This window comes from Sceloporus occidentalis, unplaced genomic scaffold (genome assembly GCF_023333645.1).
Source record: "Sceloporus occidentalis isolate IW3139 unplaced genomic scaffold, rSceOcc1.0.p SCAF_127, whole genome shotgun sequence".
NCBI classification, from domain to species: domain Eukaryota; kingdom Metazoa; phylum Chordata; class Lepidosauria; order Squamata; family Phrynosomatidae; genus Sceloporus; species Sceloporus occidentalis.
Window position 1 is genome coordinate 730,844 of NW_028317107.1, and position 21,790 is coordinate 752,633.

The 21,790-nt window shown below is 43.0% G+C and overlaps 1 protein-coding gene across 1 annotated transcript in view; it reads left to right on the top strand.

Annotated features, from left to right (window-relative positions):
• Window positions 1-1,800: 1,800 nt before the first annotated feature.
• LOC149281787 (netrin-G2-like) overlaps window positions 1,801-21,790 on the top strand; it is a 32,666-nt gene continuing 12,676 nt past the window's right edge. The window contains exons 1-3 of the mRNA XM_089498959.1: window positions 1,801-2,013; window positions 13,201-13,844; window positions 20,168-20,340. Coding sequence (XP_089355085.1) covers window positions 1,801-2,013; window positions 13,201-13,844; window positions 20,168-20,340 — 1,030 coding nt within the window. The remainder of the gene's footprint in view (window positions 2,014-13,200; window positions 13,845-20,167; window positions 20,341-21,790) is intronic.

A 21,790-nucleotide genomic window follows, 5' to 3' on the forward strand; every position in this document is an offset into this window, starting at 1 on the left:
TACATGTTAAAATGATTATTTTTAAGAAGGGATGGGCATTGAACACAGTGTAGTTGCTAAAGAGCCAAATTCAGCAGAGCAGGTGGAACAGAATGGGACACCTCCGAATTAGGGCCCTGCTATGCAATAGGCAGTGGCTGATTCAGGCCTAGGGTGGCAAGTCCAAAGAGGTGCCCTGTAATGGGCCGGTTAAAAGTGAGGTCGCTGATCTTTCCAGCTGGCCCAGTAACACTATGGAGGGCTGTGCCAACTCGAAACAGCCTCCATAGTTTACTTCCACCCGGCGCCGCGCATCCCTAAAAAGCGGTGCGCTGGGATATGACATCATATCCCAACTCCCAGAATGAAGGGGGCGGCTGGTGGTGCCGTCAGGACAGAGCCAAAGGTAAATACGCCACAACGGGTTGCAAGCTGTTCACAAAATGGAGCGTAGTAAAAATACTGATGTTTTATTTGTATTTTGTTACAAAATGCAGTCTTTTGTCTCACAAATCATCCTGATATATGCTGTAACACATTCCTGCTGTATACTACCAAAGCGAGGACAAAAAAAGAGCATCTGATTGCTTTTATTGCGATGTGATATCATTCCTCGGGAGAAGTTTAAGTCACGGACAGTTTTAGCAGCCCAATTTATGCTACACTTTACCAGCAGCAGCCTTTCCACAAAATAAACTCACAACCGTGTTTTAATACATAAGACCCTAGGATCTAATTGTATTTAGTAGATGGGGGAAGCCATTTCTTGGTGCACTTGCTCCTACGAGCACTTTGTTTAAGACACACTGAAGATTGCCCTCTTCATCCTGCTCAATCCATAAAAGTTCAGTGTCTGATCACTTAAATGCTTTCCATATTTCTTTGTGAATGATGAAAATATTTTTTTAAAAAGAAATTAGAATTAAAAAAATGTAACTCCCCTTTTCAGAAGATCCGTATATCATGAGATTTATACCATTATGGGCTTGTATTTTGCTTCTATATAATAATGAAAATGTTGTCATATTTTTAGTCACAACTCTATAATGACTTTTCATGTTTTGGATCCCTTTTTTTTAGTAAAATACTAAATCTGAGAATAATTCAATATTTTATTATAAAATAAATACAAAGCAAAAACCACCCTACACAAAAGACAAAGCATCTGTTGTGTGGATCGTGTTGGCAGCTTCAATACAAGAAAAACTGAATTCCAAAAAACATTTTTTTTTTTTTGTTGATATATAACTTTGTCCATTAAATTCTTGCAGGCATCGTTGGTTGAAGGCATCTCGCTTCAAAAAAACAAAATTCCTTGCGATGGATGAAAGAACAGTCCTTCTGAAAGAAAAAGGATCAAGACCCCGACCATCTGGTTCTCTACAGTAGCTAAGCTCCTCCGTTCCTATACGTCCTATACGTCAAAGTCTTCTTTTTTTCCTTACGAGGCTCCAATGCCGGACCATTTTCAAGTTGAGTTCTGGAAACTTAGCTGGATCTTCATTGGAACTTTCTGAGAAATATGAAGCTGAGAAGTCAAGACTGAAGAAATATTCCTAATTTGTTTTTTGGGGGGGGATTAGATGTTTCAATCCAAAAAGAGACAAGGCTTTAAAAACTATACGATTCATTCGCCGATGGTATAGTGGTTCAACTACATGAATGGCTTCACCAACAATGGTCGTTTTTCTTCTTGGTGCAAGGCACCCAGACTCATCCCTATACCTGTAGACGAGGCTTTTCCATGCTCCCTGAAGCTTACATTCCAGGGCTAGTAAACATCTCCTCTTCCGGAGGACTCCATCGTTGGTTCGCGTCACCATGCTGCGGTTGGCCGCCTTCTTCATACACTGCCTCGCTCTGGTTTTGGGACACTATGATATTTGCAAATCCTGGGTGGCATCTGATGATGGACCATCTTGGGAATATTATGCCTGCCAACCAAAGCCCATGGCGATGAAGGATTACGTAATGGTGAAAGTGGACCCCCCTGGAATAACCTGTGGGGACCCCGCTGAGTATTTCTGCACACATGTAAGTACCCCACGGGAATAAAAAGATAATATTTTTCTCCTCGAGCATAAACCCCACCGCTGTCTACAGTAATGTCGGACGGAATTGACAAAAACCTGGTTTTATCTCATTTTGTTCCAATAAACTCCCTTTATCTGCAGACCTGAGGGCATCCATTGTTGTCAGTCATGTGATATTTTGGACCACCCTCCCTGCTCAATCACCACACTGATGCTTTATGGCAATGTTAATGAAGTCTGTTCCTCCATAGACTTTCACTAGTCAGAGTCTCTAGCTGGGTGATTAAGACTGAGATATTCTATTGTTTCACACATGCAGTATGATAAGGAGTCAGGTGTTTAGTAGATCGGGGCTCAGATAACAGAGCAAGAACTCATACAAATGGCTAATATGCAGCTGTCTGAAAACATTATGGGGCAAAAACTTCAAAGATAGCCTCCGCATAAAAAGGGGCTATCGGTAACGGTATAATAACCTGTGAACAGACCAGCCAATCACATAAGGTGACCAGAAGCGTGGCCACCAAACTGACCAGCCGTTCTGCTACTTCTGATGGGAAGGTTCGACTTGCTGCTTCAGAACTATCCACTCCTTGTTCCAGACCTAATCTCCAAGGTGTGATATACAATAAAAGCTAAAAGAACGCAGACAGAAGTCAGGACTCCTGTCTGTTGCAGGCAATGTAACAGATTTAACATTTTAGGAACAAAATGTTTGACGACGAATCGTCTGCTATACCGGAGGACAGGATGGTGCCGGATTAAGCCCATTACTGTCCTAAAGAGCATTAAACATGCAACGCAGGAGTCGTGATATGAATTGGTACAGGTCGTGTTGTAGGTCCCTGATGGTTGATGCATAAATTATCTTATTCATTAAGTACGTGATCTCTGGCTTCTACTTAAAAGGGATGAATTCAACAATTTTAAACACTACTCAATGTCCCAAACCCTTCCCAGAAATAATCCTTTAATCATGTCAATTTTGGTCGCATTCCAAATTTTCGCTGGGAACTCTTAATTGTCATGTGACCCCACAGCAGGCACTGATAGGCCGTTGCCATAGAAGCAGAAAACGTTTCCTTTTGTTGTTTCTGTATGATTAACCCATCGGAAGAAGGAATAAAATGACAGATCTGCTGATGGTTCTTTACTTAGCATACTAAAGAGTGTAAGTGATGCTTGGGGTAGGTGGAACCGAAGCTTTAAGGTATAACTATGCCCCGCTCCATTAAATCCGTAATAACCCCTTTTTCCGAATTACGAACATATTGACCTGACTCGGCGTGAACGCTACACACTTTTAAGTTCTATGGCCGATATCCACTTTCAATAATCTGCCGTTCAATTGAGCTGATCTTTCTTTTTTTCCATGCTGAAATATTGATGTTGGAGATGCGAGGTCTTCTCTTAGATGTCTCCGCGCGTCCAGCTCTCATCCAGCACAAGCTTTTAAACACATTTTCGCTTCTTAGTAGGCATTTTTTTTTCTTTTCTTGAGTCTCCAATCGATACTGCACTTAGGCGTTGCGATAGTCTGTCCGTATAAGATCTTGGACAAAGTATATTAAGGACACGTTTCCATCAACATCTAGAATGATGCTCCTTCAACCCCCCCCCCCTATAAAAGGTCATTAAATGGTCTATATGCATCCGCGCAAGAATATGCATTAGATCCTTGGCTAGCATTCCGGGCCAGCAAAAATCTTATGTTATTATCTTTGTACTTATCGAAAGTATTTGGAGGAAGGTGGGTCGGTATCGGCCGGTTTATTCACGTTGGGATTTGCAAACTGGGCTCTACGATATATATATACTGGGCTGAGGATAATGGGGCTTGTAGTCCCAAACAGGGGGACCTCTCGTCAATCAACTGACCTGGCAAGGCTATAATGTTTCATCTTAGGAAGCCAATGATACAGGAAAAGTTGTCAGGCGTTGAAGAAACATCTTGCGTTTTGAGGATAAATACACATTGATTAGTGATACATAATTTTGTTTGACTTGCTAAAATTTAGAGAAATTAAAAAAAAAGAATAAAACATTGTTTAATTCAGTAAATGGGCCCTACAGGAGGAGGACTTAATTGTCTTGAATTAGCCAAGTGGTCCTTCTGCAGCTCCAACCATGCTCACGGGTCACATAAAAAATTATTATTATTATTATCTTTTATTTATATATGTATGTATCTATGTATTTCGATAAATACACATTGATCCGTGATACATAATTTAGTTTGACTTCCTGAAATTTGGAGAAATACAAAAAAAATCTTTCTTCTTCCTTCTTTGGTCTTCTTTCTTCTTCCTTCTTTCTTCTTCTTTCTTCTTCTCTTTCATTTATATAGGACCAATCTAGAGGATGTATGATTGCATCTAATGATTTACAAAAATAAAGTGAATGACGGCGCTTCTGATAAATATTTTGATATATAAAGTGAGTATAAATAGCTGCCAGCACTTAACACTTAACCCCTACGTGACAATAAAACAAACAAAAGAAAGTGCAGCGCTCCGTTTGTAATAACTCTATATTAATAGTGTTATGCAATATTTGAACATATCCGTCCTTACAAAATAACACCCACGTGCATAGTAAATACAAAAAAAAAACAAAAAAAAAAACAAAAACAAAAAAAAAACAGGTATACTTAGATTCAAATCACATGTGATGTCTTCTATGAGACTCTCAGCAGGTTCACATGAAAAATAAAAGAAGCATATAGATAATAGTATAATATTGTTTATACAAGAGATATTAACCCTCCTATAAGATTGGTACTCACAATCTTTTGAGCAACCAAGTTTGCTCAAACTATAGGGCGTCTGTGTAGAAATATCATAGGATCCAATAGTTTCTGGAAAACAGCAGCTTTGTGGTGTTCCACTCAATGTTGTTGTTCCTCAATGAGCATCAGCTCAAGATATACAGGAGGTCAAAATGAAGAGGAGGATTTGAAAGTAAAAATAGCAATTTATTAGTAGTAAAATCTAAAGAACAATATGCTTGCAACAAGCAAACAAAGTTTGTGCTACTTCCAGGTGGGCGTATCGCCAATTTGCATAACGCGTTTCACCCAATCAGGCTTCCTCAGATGCATGAGGAATCTGAGGAAGCCTGATTGAGTGAAACGCGTTATGCAAATTGGCGATACGCCCACCTGGAAGTAGCACAAACTTTGTTTGCTTGTTGCAAGCATATTGTTCTTTAGATTTTACTACTAATAAATTGCTATTTTTACTTTCAAATCCTCCTCTTCATTTTGACCTCCTGTATATCTTGAGCTGATGCTCATTGAGGAACAACAACATTGAGTGGAACACCACAAAGCTGCTGTTTTCCAGAAACTATTGGATCCTATGATATTTCTACACAGACGCCCTATAGTTTGAGCAAACTTGGTTGCTCAAAAGATTGTGAGTACCAATCTTATAGGAGGGTTAATATCTCTTGTATAAACAATATTATACTATTATCTATATGCTTCTTTTATTTTTCATGTGAACCTGCTGAGAGTCTCATAGAAGACATCACATGTGATTTGAATCTAAGTATACCTGTTTTTTTTTTTTGTTTTTTTGTTTTTTGTTTTTTTTGTATTTACTATGCACGTGGGTGTTATTTTGTAAGGACGGATATGTTCAAATATTGCATAACACTATTAATATAGAGTTATTACAAACGGAGCGCTGCACTTTCTTTTGTTTGCATCTAATGATTTGGCTAAGAGTGCGGAGGCTAACTCGCGTGCCCTTTAAACAACCCAAATACCATTTTTTTCCCTTTAAACTCTGCCCCTTTGCTTACCACTGAGCACAGATGGAGACCCTGGCAGATGGGTGCAGGGCACTGAAGGGTATTGCACACATCATCTAATGTTGGGATTACTGGGTGGAAGCAGGGGTGGATTCTGACCTGCAGGCTCATCCAGCACTCAGACACATGGGGATTACGCTCTTATCCCTGCTGTAGAAAACACACACACACAGGGAGGCGGTTCCAGTTATCTACCACTCTCTCAGTAAAACTTCCTTACTCTTCATCTAAGCCTCTGACCCTCTAGTTTTTTATGATAACCTGTTGATAAATATCCAGTATAAGGAATCAAATATATATTTTTTAGATAACCCAAATTGGGCAGGAAACCTGATCTAATTTATTGTATTTTTATTTTATTTCTAAAGATCTGCTACCCAGTACAGAAGGGAAGATTCTGCAGATTTCTATAATAATTATACACTAGCGGAATACCCAATTTTTGAGTCGGAAAATGGGCTTTGATAATGTATTTTGCTTCTTTACAATGTGCGGGACTTTAAGACGGCTTATTCTAAAAGCCTATCCCCTTTTAGACCAATAAATCACATTAACAACGTTGCTGCTGGTAAAGATACTACAATGTATCAGGCTTCGGAAATGGGGTAATACACAACAGAAGAGATATAATTGTGTTGATATATTACCCTTAGTGTGGCAAATTTCCTTACCACATCCTTAATGTGTTGTGTGACGGAATAGCTCTGTGCATGGGGAGGGGGGGGGTCTTAGACGCGAAAGAGTAGACGTTGGTGGAGCTTTTATGCCGACTCCATGGCCTCTCCCGCATCTCATCGAAATTAGGAATAAACCAAGACTAATGGACACATGATAAACATATAGGCTGTAAACCACTGGGTTGATGCGCCATTGAGTGATGTCATACATCCATACATGGGCATGCAGTGGGAGGTATGTTTAGGCCAGCTGAAGCCTAAGTGTGGTGTCTGATTCTTGGTCAATGGAGTCTGGAGTTGACTCGGAATCGGATTCAATTGTATATCATTGATATGTTGTAGCTAGAATCCCTGCTTGAATAGACTAGACTCAGGGATGTTGAGGCGGTCCTGGCGGTCTGATTGGGCAAGTGTGTGGCACCGTCGGCCACCGATGCACTGGCATATCACCAGTGTGCCAGATGGCCAGTGCGGGCCTGCTCAGAAGGAGTCCTTTAAATCCAGGTAACCGATGGTTTCAATGAAGACCAATGGTTACCACATCTGTATTGAGAGCTCGTAAAGGGTTATATATTTTAAGTGTCTCAGGGAGAGTTTTTAGGAAAGATTCCCAGGGACGCAAGTGATTGGTGTGAAGAACCGGTTGGCAGGTCTGCTTTAGGTAAGCGAGGAGCTGTCTCTTTGTTTACACCGGGTTCTGCGTCTGGTGCCGATTGTCCTCATCTACAGGATTAGTGAATTATAATAACTATGTAAGAGGATCACTAATCCCCGTGGCCTTATTAAAGAGCTCTGCCGTCTTTAAGTACCAAATTCAGCATCAGCGCTGTCCCCGAACACAGCTGTCTACAAAACAGAAGCAGCGGAGAGAGGATGTCAAAGGAGAGCCCAAAATTCTCTTAATTACAGACCTCTCTATGCCAAATAAAATGCAGATGGCCCTGTTAATGCGAAGCAAAAAATGTGTATTCTCGGGACGGCAGATATTCTGAAACAATGAAAATCTTGGAATATAGGAGGCATAAAAACAGAAGAAAAAAGGGGAAAATAAAATGCGATGGCGGCTCATGGGTGGACGCCATTTTTAATGATGGTACAGGAAGTAGGTGGGCGTGGCTAGATTTTACTACAAAGCACATATTCAGTCGTTCGGTCCCACATTGGCCAACATTCTATATTATTAAATGAATTCCCAGCATTCCATTTGTAATATCGGTGCATTCTGTATTAAATATGACGTTCATTATAATACAGTTTAGAGGAGGTTTTCAGAGACGGCCCCATGGGAAAGGAATAAACCTTTTTCATGTACTCCGTTCTGTCTCTCGTGAGCTGCCTCCTGTTTATTTCTTATGATAAATAAAATATACACCTGCGTTTTTTATATCGCTGGCGGCGTGCATACAGCGCTAGAAAGCTCCATTTGTAATCAGGCATTTGGTGAAAATGAGAATTAATTGAGAAACATAAAAACGTCACACAGAGGTATATTTACAGCTTACTACCCCACACCTCAGTGGTGCCGATCGCTGGAGATCAGGGGTACTGCACTGAAATTGTCTGTAGATTGAATAAAATCCAGCCCTCAACCATTAATTCAAACACACATCTCAACCACCCGCACAACACTCAGCCACACATACTACTCAGCCACCTACACCACACTCAGCCACACATACCACTCAGCCACCTACACCACACTCAGCCACACATACTACTCAGCCACACATAACACTCAGCCACACATACTACTCAGCCATCTACACCACACTCAGCCACACATGCCACTCAGCCACCTACACCACACTCAGCCACACATACTACTCAGCCACACATAACACTCAGCCACACATACTACTCAGCCATCTACACCACACTCAGCCACACATACCACTCAGCCACCTACACCACACTTAGCCACACATACTACTCAGCCACCTACACCACACTCAGCCACACATACTACTCAGCCACACATAACACTCAGCCACACATACTACTCAGCCACCTACACCACACTCAGCCACACATACCACTCAGCCACCTACACCACACTCAGCCACACATACCACTCAGCCACCTACACCACACTCAGCCACACATACTACTCAGCCACACATAACACTCAGCCACACATACTACTCAGCCACCTACACCACACTCAGCCACACATACCACTCAGCCACCTACACCACACTCAGCCACACATACTACTCAGCCACACATAACACTCAGCCACACATACTACTCAGCCATCTACACCACACTCAGCCACACATGCCCCTCAGCCACCTACACCACACTCAGCCACACATACTACTCAGCCACACATAACACTCAGCCACACATACTACTCAGCCATCTACACCACACTCAGCCACACATACCACTCAGCCACCTACACCACACTTAGCCACACATACCACTCAGCCACCTACACCACACTCAGCCACACATACTACTCAGCCACACATAACACTCAGCCACACATACTACTCAGCCATCTACACCACACTCAGCCACACATGCCACTCAGCCACCTACACCACACTCAGCCACACATACTACTCAGCCACACATAACACTCAGCCACACATACTACTCAGCCATCTACACCACACTCAGCCACACATACCACTCAGCCACCTACACCACACTTAGCCACACATACTACTCAGCCACCTACACCACACTCAGCCACACATACTACTCAGCCACACATAACACTCAGCCACACATACTACTCAGCCACACATAACACTCAGCCACACATAGTACTCAGCCACCTACACCGTACTCTAATTGCCGACAAAGTCAACACGCACTTAGCCAACCAAGCAACTGCAACTACCATCGTGCTCAGCCATGTCCATACCTAGGGAGACGCTAATAAATATTTTTATATAATAAGCAGAGTGAGGCAGCCTATGGCATTCCGTCAGGTCTAATGTAAACTCCCATTACACCGAGGCATTGTGGATGTTGTAGCCTAGTACAGCCGGAGTAAAGGTGACGATTCGGTGGTGTGTGTATCCCCGTACCCTTGCGGAAGGACAACCTTGTGCTTATTGACCTTGCAGCCTGATAACATTTGGTTTTTGGGGGGGGAGGAGGAGGACGGAGGACACAACCAGATGCCAGAGAAAAGATAAAAATCAATAAAGCCACAAAGAGAGAGAGAGAGAGAGAGAGAGAGAGAGCATTAGAAGAGTCCAGATTTAGAAACTCTCCGAAACAAGCGCCCCATTTCCGCTGCGTGAATAATTTATCTCGGCTCAGAGTTTTCTTACCAGTAGGCAGGAAACAGTCTCTTTCTGCGACCCTTTTCTGCTTATTGTGCATCTCAAGACCAGCTAAGAAGAAGTTGTTGTGTTTTGTTGTTTTTTTAACCCTTTCACGGCCAGAAATCTCTTCTGGTAAGATAGCCTGAGATATTCCTGCTAACGAGCGGGGCAGCCGGAGCGACGCATACTTACGGGCAGTTTGTCGACATGTATCACTTTCTTGGGATCTCCTGGGATTTTCCGATCTCAGGGTCTTGGGGTGAGTGGGCAAATTCTCAGGGGCGACTCCTTCGTGTTATGTTCTCATATAATGACGATTGAATTTCGATCGGCCCTTTTATTACTGCTGTATCACAGGTGAAATCCCTGCTTGAATATAGGTGACTTCATCCTGAAAACCTTTACCTCCTGACAAGCCATGGTTTTCCTACGAACTGTTATTGGAACCATGTGGCTGCCGCCATTAACTATTCAATACATTCTCCGCAGTGAGCTATTAAAGGGTTAATATTTGAAGCATCTCATGGTCGTTGTACCGTGCTTTTCTCCACGTATACAGACCGAGCAATAAACCATAACTGGCCAAGTGGCAGCCCACAGGCCACTCGAAGCCCTGGGGCTTTATAAATAGCGTCCTTCCCTTGGCGCCAAACACTTTCTTAATGCATGTTTTAGTCCAAATAGTTAGAGTGGCACTCCGGTGTCCCAGGCTGGACCCTCATCGTCATTAAGGGGTTAAAGTACTTTGCAAATACTTTAAAATGCATTAACTACAGGCATAAATAAATAAAATCAGGAGAAGCTGCAGCTCCAGAGCAAGAGACAGGGACAAATGCGTATAGGGGATATTCTGAAGAATCCATCCATGATAATTTAAAGAGACCTCTCAGCTATCACAGGCTGGAGTGTCTCTAACTGGTGGCTTTGTGACTCACTACGCAATGTGTTGGTCCCAACACTGTCATGGATGTCTCACTTGATAATAAGTAACCCTCTCTTGCACTCTCTACTAAAGTTCTCTGGGGGCATTAGTTCTTCTCATGTTTCTCATCACTTCTACGGTCATTCTACTCATTTCCAAGTATGGTGGACCATGTTCAAGAGTGATATCCGTACCTGGGAACTTTTTACACTCCCGGATATAGGGGGATAGTGTTTGTGAAGGCCCGTAGAACATCATTAAATTGTCCTCCACAGACCCCAGTAAATGTCCACCATGAGCGATGTTGGTCCTCAGCTCTGGATATGACTTTGTTTTATGAAGAGCCGAGAGTGCGTGATATCTATGAGGTCACCTATGAAAACTAATTCTGATCAAAAGTTTGGAAAATGCTCCTATCGCCATAGCAATAGAATTGTCTAGTCACCAGGAACATTCTATCAGTTGTTACAAGACCATTTTTCAAGCAGTGCACCAGAGTTCATTTTTTAACGCCTAACCCCTCCGTAATTGGCTTCAAAAACGTATGGACAGCCATATTCTACATGACATTAAATTTAATGCTACACTAAACGATACATTTTTCAGAAGCGTTTACGAGCCTCGGGTTCTTGTTCTAGTGATTGAGGGAACATGAGGTTGGCACAGCTCGGTAGCTACTAGCTGCCTGGTTCCAAGACTTTTACCCTTTATGTTCCGGAGTGGGGTTATCTCGCAGGGTTAAACCTGAGGTGTGCACGCATTCCCTGTCTTTGCTTGTATTTTTCTCCGTGGTCAGTGATGAGCAGTCTCGCGCTTAACGCTCTTAGCGTTATTGTTTTCTGAATTGTGGAAGCCATATGTGTTATGGCGAGATGTGCGCGATCTGTTATGTATCTGGTGATAATATGTGCGGTTCATCCAAGGTAGGTTGTCAATCAGCCATGTGCTACATTTGCAGACTTTGTGACTCATTAACTAATCTTATGTTATTTTGAAGCTAACATGAGCTGAATAATGTACATTGAAATTAAAGAAAAAATGCCAGACACTGCGTACCCAAATGCAAATTAACGGAGTGGTGGAGACAACGTGGTTTGTTTACCTCACCTTGCTGTGGCTTTATGGCGCTACTTACCTACCACTCCGATAATAACTTGGATATCTAAAATTACACAGAACATGTCCACAACATCCATACACAACATCCATACACAACTCACCCCGCTCATCTCACACACGCGCTACAATGCAAGAACCAGGGACCTTTGATGGCTTTTAGGCCCGGCCACCATCAGGGGGTTTCAACAAGTACCCATGTATGGCACCCAGACAAGCAGAGGGCCCAGTCAGGAATGGGCTCCTGGGGCCAAGAAAATACGCACAGTGGCCTCTTTCTGAGGATTAGGATCTGGGGCCCCCATTGCAAGCTTTAGAGCCTGGTGGCCCTATTGTAAGTTGGGTAGTTTGAGGAGCATTGGGTTGGGTAGTTTTGAGGAGCATTGGGCAGGACAGCAGGATGTGCAGAGGGTGAGATGGGCAAAGGGGGTCCTGTCTTTAAGTTTGTGCTGGGCCCAAAGATTCCTGATGGTGGCTCTGCTTTCAGGATTCTTTTGTGACCTATGTGACCCATTTCTGATGGTGGCTCTACTTTTAGGATACTTTTGTGACTCATGTGGCCCATTTCTGATGGCGTCTCTGCTTTTAGGACCTTTTTGTGGCCCAAGTTATGCTGCACATCAATAATGTCAATGCACATAACCCACAATCTGGGTCAGCAGGCATTGCTGCATACTTGGACCTCAAAATATTTAAAATCACTTATTTTTTTCAACTTGAGGGAACACATTATATCTGTGTTTGTTCTTAAGAGCAGGTCGTGATAAATTTTTATGCAGGAAGTGAACGGTGCAATGGAAAATGGCTTCCCCCCCCCGCATGCTATTTCCATATGGAAATCTTTTCATCAACGTGCCCAAAGCTTTACGAGATTTCAAAAACTGACTTTTTTCCAAAGGTCAAATAATCCAGGCTTTCACAAAATTTGCTGCCAAACTAATTGTCTCGGCGTGATTTAGGACGTTGGCTTTAGTTCAAGGCATTTGTCTCATTTTTAACAAATACATTTTTCATACTGCCAATTACCAAACCAAATTTACTTTGGTGCCGCAGAGTTTCAGCAGGTCACTGTGCAGAAAGGGGCAGCTTTTACTAAATCCACAGATCTATGAACACCTTGTTACAAAGACAAGATGACTAGTTGTATGCGACAGGTTGCCGGACCAGCTACATACATTGGATAGAGGCGCTATCAACTCAACAGCTTTAATTTAGCATTTTCAATAAGTCAGTTATGGGTTACAGAACAGAAAACATTGGAGTTGGGTAAATTCAAGTGGAAGATGTTCCACTGGTTTGTTATAATCATTTTTATAGGATGTTATTGAAGATCCAAAGTTCTAAAATCCACCAAATTTCCTTTCTTTTTCCAGGAAAACCCATACCTCTGCAGCGATGAGTGTGATGCTGCCAATCCTGACCTTGCCCATCCACCAAGCCTGATGTTCGACAAAGAAGAAGAAGGCCTGGCCACCTACTGGCAAAGTGTCACGTGGAAACGATACCCCGAGCCGCTGGTTGCTAATATCACGTTGTCTTGGAATAAGAGTGTTGAGTTAACCGATGACATTGTGGTGACCTTTGAATATGGACGTCCTACAGTCATGATGTTGGAAAAGTCATTGGACTATGGAAGGACTTGGCACCCCTACCAGTATTATGCAGATGACTGTATGGAAGCATTTGGCATGCCGGCCAAGAAGATCAGGGACCTCACTGCCTCCAACGCCAACCGCGTACAATGCACCGAGGAATACTCCCGCTGGGCGGGTTCCAAGAAGGAGAAGAACGTGCGCTTTGATGTTAGAGAACGTTTTGCCATTTTCGCGGGTCCTGATCTTAAAAAGATGGAGAACTTGTACACAAGAATGGAGAGCGCCAAGGGTTTGAAGGACTTTTTCACGCTCACCGATCTACGGATTCGTCTCTTACGCCCGGCACTGGGTGGAACCTATGTTCAGAGAGATAACCTGAGAAAGTATTTCTATGCCATCTCCAATATAGAAGTGACTGCCAGGTAAGAGAATGGTTTTTTCGCCCATTGAGATCACCCTATTGTTGTAAACTATAAATTCTCCTGAATAATGTCTATGGAGGTCCTCAGGGGCACCATTATGATGGACAGCAAATGCCTATCCGATGCATGTCTAAATTCCCCTAAGTGTATTAACTTCTACCACTTCTGCTGGAGGCTGCTCCACCTATCTACCGCCCTCTTAGTAAAGTAAAATCCCTTATATTACATCTAAGCCCCTGACCTTATGAGATGTATTAAGTCAAGAGGAAAACTGACCTGTATGTAAGGTTCTGCAGAATAAAAAGCTTGTTCTGCAAAACGCGACAGGGGCACTAAATACCTGCTATATATCCTAATGAGTGTCCTCATTGAATCGTGCCTCGTATGCTGCATGGCGTAAGCAAAGCGTCTTGTAAGGGAGAAAATTTGCAGAGCCAGCCGTACTTCCGCAGCCGGTACGCTTAGCAGCGTCTTGTGCCGTGGACCCCATCTGCTGGAGAGCGGAAAGCTCTGACATAGCACCAATCCTGCAGAGAATTCCCAAAACACACGCTAAGGTCACCAGCCTTGTCTCCGATCGGTGAACGTCACTAAACCATGACAAATCCTACAGCGCTCGACTGCGAGAATACTAAGGTTTTCCTGTAATACCAGCCTCTGCTGGTCGACCTTTCCACTCATACTACTCATACACTCAATATGTCAATATCATAAGTAGAGATGGGCAAAAACATTCACCAGTTCTCTAAAAAAAAATGGCGGAAAATGCTTCTTAGCAGCCTATGTCACCCAAACATGACATTTATATCATGACGCTTGCGAAGATTCTGTAAGTGAGTAGAGACTCTGCATTGTCATCAAGTTGCTATTTGCCGTTTCCGCAATTCTTTTTGGGAGTGCAAGTCGTTCCTATGGGAGTTAAAGCGAAAATAGGCAAAATAATGTAATATTCCTAATAACTTCCGCTGGATTTCCCAGCTCAAATCATGGGAATTATAACAAATTGGAAGACTTGTTTAATTTTTTGATGTCCAGGCTATCGAAGGTGCAGCCAATACCAAAGCCCCCTTCATTAGTCTAATCAAAGAAAGTGTGGGACCCTCAGTCTGGGAGGTACTCGTGATACAGGACACCGGGGTATTCCCAGATTCGAAGCATGAGATTCCATTTTGGAATTGAAGTTATCATCAAAACGACTGTCAATATAAGAGAAAATCTAGAAATCCCCCAAAATTATCTTTTTTCCCCCCTCTACATTGTCCTCATGTAGACCAAGGACTGATTAACTTCTGAGACGTGCCGAATGGGTCTGATCTCCCGTCAATCTCTCCCGTCAACCTCCGAGAAAAATCTTTCTTTTCTCCCTAAAATCTGATAAAATGCATGTTAACTAAAAAAAAAATAAATCGGCACGCAGCTAAATTAGCAGGGTTATTGTTAGCACGGAAATCAATGCTGGGCTAAGCCGTAGTGCAATGCTGAGACGGCTGACACCTGAGAACACCCCCGAGACTAAACATTTACATCACAGCCAAAATTACAGAGAGCGGCTTAAACCTTCCCAGTGCCAGGAGGATTCAGTCTTTCTTAACTACGTAATAAACCTTTTCTGGAAGTCCTCCCCCTCCTCTTTCCGCATTGCCCCTAAATGTCACCTGTAGCCCTCCATAGCTCTATTGCTGGACGCTGGCCTCCAGAGCGCCCCCTATAGCAAGCTAATAAAACTACAGACCCCGAAAGTCGGACTGGGGATTACGAGGCAGCCCTGGCACTTTAAGGCCAGTTGCCGTCTAATGATGTAAGTGTGGCCCATGGCCAGATATGGCGTGTGCTCAGGTAGCATGTGGCTGGGCAGATCCACTTGGCTGCTGAACACGTCAACACTGGATCTGCTGCTGGAGTATCGTATCGGGATTGTGTGGAGCGACCCCGGGCAGTGGCATTTGCCTAATGTGCCAGATGGTCAGTCCAGCTCTCATGTTATCCGGTCCCTCTTAAAACACCCCTAAATGCTACAACAGCCCCTTCCCCGCTAACAAAGCACTAAAGTCAACTCCTTCTCGCCTAGTCTAGGTAGACAGGTCTACAAGACCCTAGTCAAATGCCCCTGGGCCCTCTTAAGACCTTAAATCTAAACAAGATCTGCCATGTTGTGTCTATTAAAGGTTCTAGTCCATCTTTATCAATGAATGATGCTATCAGTAGTTATCTGGTCAACGACACGGCAACCGCACGGAATCAAGGTTCAACATGCTGTAGACGGCTCTAATCTGGAAGATGTCTCTGCGTTGCTTCGGGGCCTGCCAGCTACTTATTGTTTCCATCTTTTTGGCATGTCAATACGTGTCCTGTTAATATTGATCCCATGAGTAACTGGAGAGAGACACAGACCATAACTGGGAAGAAAACTGCGCGGCGGAGAAGGGAGGGAGAAAAACGATGAGCCGGTTACAGACGGGAGAGAAGATAAAAGAGAACGCTTAAGAGAGTACGAAAAATGCCTTGTGGGGGCAGAACCCCCAGAGATTGATCATCGTCGATATGTATCTCTTCATCCATTGTTTTAACATTTTTAGAAGGTTTAAGTGGTTGTTATACTTTTTTTGTAGGGCTACAGGAAATTCATGTTTTCCTGTATGTACAATATATATGTTTCTTAGAACGTTTTATACATTTTTGGTAAGTTCTGTTAGTTCCGTCTAGCCATGAAATGGCGTATAGACAGCAAATCTGGTGTAACTCCTACTCTGATACTATTAATACTAATCAAAAGTCTGGGGTCACCTAGAAATTTGCTTGTTTTTGAAAAAAGCAGTTTTCCTCTATTAAAATAACATGGAATGGGTCAGAAATCCAGCGCAGACAGGGTTAATGTTGTAAATGACTGTTGTAGCTGGAAATCGCAGATTTTTTATGGAATCTCTTCATAGGCGCTCATCACTCCTTTATCACTCCCATCACTCCTGTGTTCCAATGGCCCTTTATCACTCCTGTGTCCCAATGGCCCTTTATCACTCCTGGGTTCCAATGGCCCTTTATCACTCCCATCACTCCCATCACTCCCATCACTCCTGGGTTCCAATGGCACTTTATCACTCCCATCACTCCTGGGTTCCAATGGCCCTTTATCACTCCCATCACTCCTGGGTTCCAACGGCCCTTTATCACTCCCATCACTCCTGGGTTCCAATGGCCCTTTATCACTCCCATCACTCCTGGGTTCCAATGGCCCTTTATCACTCCCATCACTCCTGGGTCCCAATGGCCCTTTATCACTCCCATCACTCCTGTGTTCCAATGGCACTTTATCACTCCCATCACTCCTGTGTTCCAATGGCACTTTATTACTCCCATCACTCCTGTGTTCCAATGGCACTTTATCACTCCCATCGCTCCTGTGTTCCAATGGAACGTTGTGTTCGCTGATCCAAGTTTAAGTTTAAAAGGATGATTAATGGTTAGAAACCCTTTTGTAATTATGTTACAGCCAGAAATGTCCTTGTTTTCCATGAAAACAGCTAAGTGACCCCAAACTTTTGAACAGTAGCGTATGTCTATTTTTTGACACGAGTCACTGGGAATTAATACTCACGCTGGTAATTATTTATGTAGATACGCTCGTCGGAATGCCTTGGGCAGGGTGCCTCTGGTTGTCTTACCGTGTAAGATGATAATTATTCAAATAAATGTTGGTTTATCCTGCAGCGCCCTCGGGTAATGCCTCTCGTTTGCCCTTAATTTCGGTTTATGCCGGTTCCTATCTACAACCACCAGCACACGCTTACCCATACATTTTAGATTTTTATCGCCCACAAAATTAAACTGTGTGGTATAAAATTAATTTTAAATTGGTACGGTACCCCCAAAATATGGGACCACACAAGTATTTTCACAATGTTCTTGCAGAAGTATGAAATAAAACACAAGAGAGTAGCATAGTAACATAATATTTTGGTTGAAAAAAGACACATGTCCACCAGGTTCAGGTATGTGGGGTCCTCTGCATTGAAGTCCGTTGATCAGCAGTCTTGCAGGCACTTGAGTTGTCTTCCCACAATCACCCCACTATCTTCAAGTCCAGAAAATGGCATATCTAAGGTACCTTCCTTCTAGATCATCAATGGTAGAGCCAAAACATACCTTCTGTATAGATATATATATATATATATATATATATATATATATATATATATAGTTATGAGAACTGAGGATCCCATGACTGTTCCCATACTGCTGTATAGAGAGTTCATAATCATCTGATAGTCCAGGAAGGAACCCTCTTGGGTTGTTGGGAATGTTAGGAGAAACCCTACATTCCTTATTTACATACTAATGGGCTGTGGGTTCTGGGACTTTATTTTACCCAGAGTCGGAGAGTTTTTTTCGTCCACCCCATCAGTAACAAGTAGGCGACGTCTGTTTATCTGTCTACGTGTAAGGCTTCCGTGAAGTCGATAACCTCCCCAGGTAGATAATGAGCCCCGTGCTCCCACCTCTCTAGAGTCTCCGAGCGGTCATTTGTCTCCCGGCTCGATTTTCCGTGATCGCTGGGAGCTCCTCTCCTTCCTGCCTCGCTCTGTCACCGATAGCCTAATAGAGGCTAATTGAAGTTAATCAGGCATGGGGTGAAACGCGCATAGAGTCACTTATACACAATCTGATTTGAGGGAAGTGAATCAATCGGAGAGTAATTACCATGCGCTCGCACCAGAAAAGAGCTGGCGGTGAGAGTATCACCAGAGCCGTGTGCTTTATACTCACAAAGACTACGGGGGCTTCATCAGAATGTTAACGCTATAAACCCCCATATACACAGCAGGACTCTACATAAAGCAGGACTCTACATAGGCACGTCATACACCAGACAAACCAGGCCACAACCCGGGGTAAGTGCTGGGTTAAATGTATACTTTCCCAGGGCCGTGATGTATTTACCTTGGGCGTTGCCATAGGCCTGGCCCAAGGCACTGCCTTCCGTGCCAACAGGTCTCACGTCTGTGGCTCCCATCCTTACGGCTGAGTGCCACCTCAGTTTTGGGACCCTGTCAGTAGGCATCTTAATTCTGGGGGTCTCTTTGCCTGAAATGGGTGAAAAGTAAAGATTCCTTCTACAAGGACCTTGTGACTTTTTTTTACTGTTCAAGAGACCTCTCATGCCTCGAAACGCACACCCATGCCTCCAGACTGTCCCGCTTTGCATGGACAGTCTCCATTTTTCCACTCTTTCCTGCTCTCCCTCTAAGCTCCACCCCCGCGGTCCCCATTTCATTGAGCGGATGCACGGTGGCGCTGCCAGTTTGATTGACACTCTTCCAAGCTCCGCCCCCTGGTATCCCGATTGGCTGGGGATAGAAGTCGGGCGGTACACTCATGACATATTGAGCAGCAGAAACTTGGCGGAAATATAATTTTTCATAAAAGCTGGGCAGAGAAAATATAATAAATATAATATAATTATTTCAACACCTCCTTTAAAACATATATATATTCCAAAACGAGTTGGATGTAACTGTAGTTTATTTATTTGTAACACAAAAATATTTAAATTAGGAGGAAATGATAAGAATTCCCAGCGCGTGATGTTCTGTGCCGAGAATTTCATAAAATGCTTTTACCGTTTAAGGATTTTGCTAAATTTTTTTTCCCCAATAACCTTTTCTTTTGATTAAAGTGACAGGTGAGGGAGTCTGCAGGCCACGGGCCGCTAAATAATTCAGGGCTTCATTGTTGCCGGGCCGAGTGATCGGGACAGGAATGCAAATCCTGCTAAATTTCAAAAAGCAGGACAACAATTATATATTTATTTTTTTGGGCCCCAAGGACAAAACTCTGCGTTTGGGAAACTAAGTAAAACTCAGTAGCTGGCATATACGTAACACGATAAATTAATTTAGTTATGCAGACAGCCACAATGCAAAGGAATTCAATAGGAATAAATAGGATCGCAGACTAAGCAAAACAGCCTCCCAGCAGAGGTGGTAGAGGGTAATACAGTGAGGGTATTAAACATGCATGGGATAGACATACGGCTCCTGAATCTAAGACGAGACCAACGACTGATTAAGGTTTGAGTCTTTACAGCAGGAGAAATGGCGACTACATGGGGGCCGAATGGGGATTAAAATTGCTTCTATTTTAATGTCTCAAATGTATGTCATTTATGGTTTTTTTGGTGCTAAGGAAGTAGAAATGGTCATAGTTGCGTGCGGCTGTTTGAGGTCCCCGTGGATTGTGTCGTGGCGCTCTTCAGATGGATTAATGTGGCGTCTGGGATTTATTTCATTCATCCGTCATATTCTCATTACGCTCTCTGTCTCCTTCAGGTGTAAATGCAATCTACATGCCAACGCATGCTCGTTCCGGGACGGCAGTCTGCAGTGCGAATGCGAACATAATACCACGGGACAGGACTGCGGCAGGTGTGAAAAGAGGTTCCGCACCAAGTCTTGGCGAGCTGGCTCCTACACCCCTACCCCTCATGGATCCCCCAATGCATGTAGGTGACCTTCACTTGAACGCCCGCACTCATAGAATCTACGTAACTATGGAATTCCCTTTTTTCTTCATTTCTTTACATTTTATGTCTAGGACATTGTCTCGTAATTCAGTGATTTACGATATTTACGTAACAAGTTCACTATTTTTAATGATGCAGAATCCTGGCATGTATGCGGCCATCTTGTCTCTTGAAACCCCGCCCCCCGGATCTCTGCTAGAAAATGACCACGTGTCGCCATTGCCTGATGATTTATGTAAACTATATTTTATTGGTCTATGTGTGTTATACACGGGCTGCGTGATTGGTGTTTCTTAGTACATACAGCACTTGCATGCCACACAATGCACAGAAATTAATTTGTATTTTTTACACATGAATTATTTGGCAATTAGCATAAATCCTCATGCAAGTATTTTTTTCTACAAAAAAAATGAAGAGATTGGGGTACCTTTATAGGGTACTATGTAGCAGGATAAATCACAAACAATCTCCCTCGTCATATTTCATCGTAATAAATATTTTTGGGTCATATTTCTCCATTTTTTTAACCTTTTATTAGAGACGCTAGCAATTAATTAAAAAAATATTGCTCTAGAAAAATCATATAAAATAATAAAAAAAAATCACCCCCCCCCCAATGTTACGAATACTGACTTGCGTTCATACCTAGTCGGGATTTTTTCCCCTGCGGTTCTCTGGATCCCCTCCGGTCCCTCACATTCAAAGACAAGTAATAACGTTTTAAACATTCGGAAGATATGTACTTCCAAATTTTCTTTCAAGCTCCGATCCCGTTGGAGTTTTCCAAAGAGATATTTCATTTTTTTTTTCTTCCTATCTTTAAACATCTGCACTTTAAATTGATCAAAGCTTTGCGAGGACGGTGACTGGAGTGTCACCAGGATCGTGGAGAAGAAGAAGATTTCAAAGAGAACAAGCTTGTCAGATAGAGCCAAGAGCCTGTATTCCATCAAAGGGCCTGACAAAGACATGCCGAGCTTAGACAGATATCCTCGCTCTATCTATTACTCAAGGACTATTAGTCTTCATGCCCTTCCGCCAGGGAATCCTTAACCCTTATATTGTCTGATACAATGTAACGCCAAGCTTCAGACAACCCAAAACACATGGGTTCTCATCTAACGTCAGGCTTGGCCGGTTCTGGAAAAAAAAAATCTAGAACACTTTAAGGGAAAGAGAAGGTCGAGCCTCAACTCAAAAGCTCATTGAGAATATGAAGTCAATGATATATCATTCACGAAACAAACGTCTCTGTCCTTTTGTCGTTTGGCTTTCACCATCAAATCCAGAAAGGAGAAGGTTAAACATATTAGACACATATTTGTCTTTCATGATACAAGATCCCAATTCTCCCGATGTTGGATTAGCTAAGTGTGTAGCGTGGATGATGGGAGTTATTGTCATACCACTATGTTACGTTATCATG